At 45.9% G+C, this 5482-nt stretch overlaps 1 protein-coding gene across 1 annotated transcript in view; it reads left to right on the top strand.

Moving 5' to 3' along the window:
* POLA2 (DNA polymerase alpha 2, accessory subunit) overlaps positions 1-5482 on the top strand; it is a 26612-nt gene that overhangs the window by 5543 nt on the left and 15587 nt on the right. Inside the window, exons 5-6 of the mRNA XM_007462010.1 lie at positions 2556-2662; positions 4861-5054. Of these exons, the coding sequence (XP_007462072.1) occupies positions 2556-2662; positions 4861-5054 (301 nt within the window). The remainder of the gene's footprint in view (positions 1-2555; positions 2663-4860; positions 5055-5482) is intronic.

The following is a 5482-nucleotide window of genomic DNA, read 5'->3' as shown; positions in this document are numbered from 1 at the left end:
ATTCCTGCTACAAAAGTACCTAGGAGGCTCAATCACGGATTAAAATTTGTGACCATGGAATCAGAGCTGAGAGAGTTGGGTTGAAATGAGCAAACAATTTGAAATATGTGTCCGAAGCTCAGAGGAGAGGCAGAATGGGACTGGGCTAGAAACAGGAAAAATGCTTAGAACAGTGCCCATCACACGGAAACTGTCAGGCATCAGTGGCAGCATGATGACAGAGTCAGAGCCAAACCTTGGCCTTTCCCACCCAAACAGTGCCAGTGTCAGATCTTAGGGCCAGGGGTGCCCCTGTTACAGAGGTGAATATGTCAGTGGTCTTAGCTTGTCACCATTAAATATTTGGCTTGTGCAATTGACAGCTACACTTTTGCTCCCATGCTCACCATAAATCTTGTGGTTATAATTTGGCTCTCCACATGTCCTTCCTGACAGGGAGAGGTGCTTTCGCCTGAGGATTTGAAGTTCCTTTGATGTTGGCATTATGTTTCTAATAAGTGAATAAGCTGGCATCCTTGGCTACAATTTGGGTTCCTGTGTGGTGTGAGGATATGCTCACCACAGGATATGAGACTGTGGTCCCTCGGTATTTCTCGTTACAGGTGAATGAACTGGCATGTAGTATTAGCAGTGAGTCTCCTGAGCTTGGTTAGAGTGAGCGCACCCCCAAGGAGCGTAGCTGGAGCTGGTTTGCTGACACAATCAGGTTTCACCGCAAGGTCTGAGGATGAGAGCCACGAGTCTCTGCTCTCTCCCAGAGTCCTATCCTCTGTCCATGTCCTGGGAGACCTAGAGTTCTGTAGCCCACTGTATATTAGAAGAGTCTTTGGGGGAAATAGTTTGAGAAAATATATCAAAACCATAAAATCTTTACCATCCTATGGCCCAATAATCGTCCCTAGTAAGAGTCTCCCCTAAAAAAATAATCCAGGGCTTCCCTGGTGGCACAGTGGTTGAGAGTCCGCGTGCCGATGCAGGGGACATGGGTTCGTGCTCCAGTCCGGGAAGATCCCACATGCCGCGGAGCGGCTAGGCCCGTGAACCACGGCTGTTGAGCCTGCGCGTCCGGATCCTGTGCTCCGCAACGGGAGAGGCCACAACAGTGAGAGGCCCGCGTACCACACACACACACACACACACACACACAAATACAAATTCTAGGAAAAGCTATGTGTGTGAAAATGGGCATCTCAGCATTATTTATAGTCACCAGAAATTACAAATGCACCCAGAAATAGAGTAGTTAAGTAAATTATTGTATATCAGTTCAATCAACACAGCTACTAAAAAGGATGAAGATTGTGACAATGTGGGAAAATGCTCATAATTAATATTGAGCAAAAAATTCAGTGTATGTATTACTTAAGTGAAGGTTCATATTCAAAATAAGATTACAACTATTAGGATTTTTTTAATTGGAAAAATATTGAAATGCTAGGAAGGAATATTTTTATTATTTATTTATTTATTTATTTATTTATTTTGTGGCACGCCTCTCACTGTTGCGGCCTCTCCCGTTGCGGAGCACAGGCTCCGGCATGGCTCACGGGCCCAGCCACTACGCGGCATGTGGGATCCTCCCGGACCAGGGCACGAACCCGTGTCCCCTGCATCGGCAGGCGGACTCTCAACCACTGCGCCACCTGGGAAGCCCTAGAGAGGAATATTTTTAAATGGCTCTTGTATAAGGGTGGTAGCATAAGGGTCTTTTTAAAATCTAGTTTCCATTCCAGCTCCTTAATGGTGGTTTTGAATCCTTTCTCTCCCATCTGTTCGTCGTCACCCCTGTATACAGCAGTTTTGGTGGCATAACTTAAACCTGCAGCCAGGAGGAGCCCAAGGATAGGGGAATGTCTGCAGACTAGCTGGCCGCCTGGTTGCCATCCAGGCAAGGATTTTGTCATTCCTCAGCCACAGTTGGTCGTCCCAGACTCTGGGGAGCAATGGATCTCAGGACTTGGGGGTTTCACCCTCTACTCTGGGCATCTCTGGATTCTTGATGAGCAAAACCCAGAAAACAGAAGTGACCATCAGTGAGGCATTTGCTAAATCCTCTCCAAATATGAGCTCACTCATGTTATCTGCCTGGAGTCACTCCCTTCTTTAATTTTGAAAATGCGTGTTAGACTTTGCCAAAATAAATAGTAACATGGTCCCATCCCTTGTCAGGAAAATGTGTCCACGCAGGTCAGAACCGTATGCATAGCAAAACTCACAGCTGTTGTAAAGCAAAGAGAGGTGGGGAAGGAAAGTGAACACGTGAGTGATTTGAGAGGACAGATCGCCTGCTTGACAATCCTTTTTGGGGAATGTTGGCATTTTTTTCATAATTGCCTCCAAAATGGAGCCATTATACTGATGAATACTGGGTTACAGTTGATGAGGATTTCTCTCTGAGATTATACTTGGAAAATGGGGCCTTAAGAAGAAAACCAACCCTATCCTATCTGTGCCCTTCATTCAGGCACCGTTCTCCCTTTCTTCCTAAGGAACTGTACACTTAATTAGTAGCCTGGATCTGGAGTGACTGGGCCCTTCTCCTCTTTTGTTTCTAGGGTTCTCAGAAGCGAGCTATCACCACTCCAGAAACCCCCCTCACAAAAAGGAGTGTGTCTACTCGAAGCCCCCATCAGCTCCTATCACCATCAAGTTTCTCTCCAAGGTATGGCTCATAATTAATTTAGCTGCCAAACAGCAGGCCTGCCCTTCCCTTTCTCTGGTTATCTAGTGGCGGCTGACACTACAGCATGACTTAATGAATGTGAGTGGACTGTTACCTCTGCAGTGAGCTGGCTGGAAAGCCTACGGCTCTCTGCCCTCCCTGCTCTCTTGTCCTGTGTGGAAAATTACTGTTTCTTACGGTAATTAAGGAAACTCACTTTCCACCCGCTTTTCTCGGGCTCATTTCCTAGATCAGGAACTGATATCTTCTACTGAAAACAACCTGTCTATTCAGAAGTTGGGAGGCCTTTGAGTCTTGCCAGTAGAGGCAAATAGGTTTCCACCTGCTTCTGTTAGTTCATGTGTTGTTGGTTTTTTTTTTTATCTGAAGTATTTATTTTTAAAAAAGAAAAGCACGTATCTTTGTTCACAATGTTGCGTAACCTGTGTTTTGTCCCTCACTCGGGTTACAACTAGTTTCTGAAAGTTTTCTTGTCACTGTGAATCTACACCAACTTAATTGGTATTTTATCCCTGCTGCCACCTCTGCACATAAATCCACAAAGATCACATGTGACTTTTGGAAATCCATAAATGACATGTCTTATGTGAGAGAATTCCATAGATGAGAGCTCTACTGAGGAGAAGAAAGGTTTCTAGGCACTGCCACATCAGGATGAGGCAAAGGAACAGTAATGTTAACCAGTTAGGGAAACACTTGGCTGCTAGGAGTCACTTCTAGACGGAGCAGAGCTTAAGACTTTCTAGCCCTGTCACATTAGAAAGGAGATGATAGGGAATTCCCTGGCCGTCCAGTGGTTAGGACTCGGTGCTTTCACTGCCGTGGTCCTGGGTTCAATCCCTGGTCGGGGAACTAAGATCCCGCAAGCCACGCGTCATGGCCAAAAAATATTAAAAAAAGGAAAAAAAGAAAGGAGGTGATAGCCGTCATTCAAGCTGAACGGTGGTTGGATTCTGAGGGACGATTTGACTTTGAGTGTGGTCCGCTCCTGCTTTCGGGAGTTCTCAAACTGGCTTCCGAAGTGAGCTTTCCAGACTTAGAAGGGCATCTTTGGATGCACAGAGATGGTTGGTGTGGTATATAGAGATGGTTCTCATAGGTGCTGGCACCATGACAGCAGTTCTATCCTCTCAACAAGCAAGCCTTTGCAACTCGTAGATCTGTCTACAGCTGATCCCCTGTGAGCGACTCCCTGCATTAAAGGGCCGGCTGTAACGCCCACCCCATGGAGCTTCACAGGGAGGAGCTCGGAGCAGTCGGCGATGTGCTGCCTAGTCATTTTTTAATGCACGCCAATGAAGCTGACATTAGAAACTGGCTTTGGAGTTTATGAAAGTAACTTTCTAAATTATGCAGGTAGAGGCAGCATTGGAGATAGAGGTAATTAATCAAGCTCGCTTTCTGTAGCCTCCCTGGAAAGGAGGAACTGGTGGCACCCATTGCAACGGTGCCCCCAAAGAACTTGTTCCTGCAGAGTTTCGGAACATTAAACGAAGCGTGTTTTAATTGGACCTCTCTACGCTGTGTTCATGACCAAAGGGTTAGAAGACCTCGCTGTCCTCTAAGCAGATCAGCAATACCCGTGTGTCCTTGGAGGTGGAATTTATCAGTCAGTGAGTGGAAATACGAGAACTTGTCCGTTGAGACTCGGAGAATGGGAGTGTTTGCTCACCAGCTGACAGAACTCATTATGCGTCCACCTCCAGAGACACTGGGGAAAGCTGATTCATTTCATTTAATTTCATCTCATTGCCGTTTCTACCTTGAGCTATATCGTGAGGTCTTACGTGTATGCACAGCAACTTTTGGCTTATCCACAGTTCCAGGCTCTGACGATGTTCTAACAAATGCTAAAAATTCATAAGAAAATAGTACTCGGAACTTGCTTTTTAATCAATTCAGAGTTTGGGTTTTGTTTTACTTTGTTTAGTTTTAAGCCAGGAGAAGACCTTTTAAAATGTGTCCTTGCATCTAAACTTCTCTGAACACGTTTGGTATTCCTCAGCCCCCTCATTCCTGAAATTCCTTAAAGGTCCAGAATGTCCAACCCCATTAAGCTGATTAGATTTATAAAATGTGAGGCCAGCCTGACGTTCCTCCATATCTCCATTTTCAAAAGTAACCTCATCCTTTTAGGTATGAACACACTAACAGTAATGTCTTTTGCTTCCAATTAGTGCTACTCCCTCTCAGAAATACAGCTCGAGAAGTAACCGAGGAGAAGTGGTTACCTCCTTTGGCTCAGCCCAGGTGATGTCTTGGTCCGGGAGAGAAGGAGCCAGTAACATCAGCCTGAAGGTCTTGGGGTATCCAGAGCCGCTAACCGGGAGCTACAAATCCATGTTTCAGAAGCTCCCAGACATTCGAGAAGGTAATTGTTTTTCTCTTTGAAATTCTGGAGGATATAAAACCACCCGGAAGGGTCTAAGCTTCAGCTAGGCTGGTAGAACAAGTCTGAAGGTTGCCTTTGATAGATGTCCTCCGGGTGCCCCTGTTAGTAAAAGGGTGCGAGATGGTAACTCAATAATTCTCCCAAATCACATCACTTTGCTAAAGAGAAAGCACATAGCCATTTCCCAGTAACAACCACTTGAACTGTGTAAAGAAAGCCAATTAACGTGTTAAAGGAAGCAAAGACATTTATGGCTTCTTCCTTGTGAAGAATGGAAGGCTTTCCAGGTTGGGCTTGGCTTCCCCTAAACCTCCCTGACGACCTGAGTGAGAGGAAGGCTAGGGTGGGAGCCAGTCTGACTCTGGGATTGTGCTGCGTGACCCCCTGTGGCCACATGGAAGGCCAGG

This window comes from Lipotes vexillifer, unplaced genomic scaffold (assembly GCF_000442215.2).
Source record: "Lipotes vexillifer unplaced genomic scaffold, Lipotes_vexillifer_v1.1 scaffold1129, whole genome shotgun sequence".
In the NCBI taxonomy this organism is placed as follows: Eukaryota; Metazoa; Chordata; class Mammalia; order Artiodactyla; family Lipotidae; genus Lipotes; species Lipotes vexillifer.
Note: the sequence above shows the minus strand (reverse complement) of the source record. Positions and strands in the feature narration are given on the sequence as shown.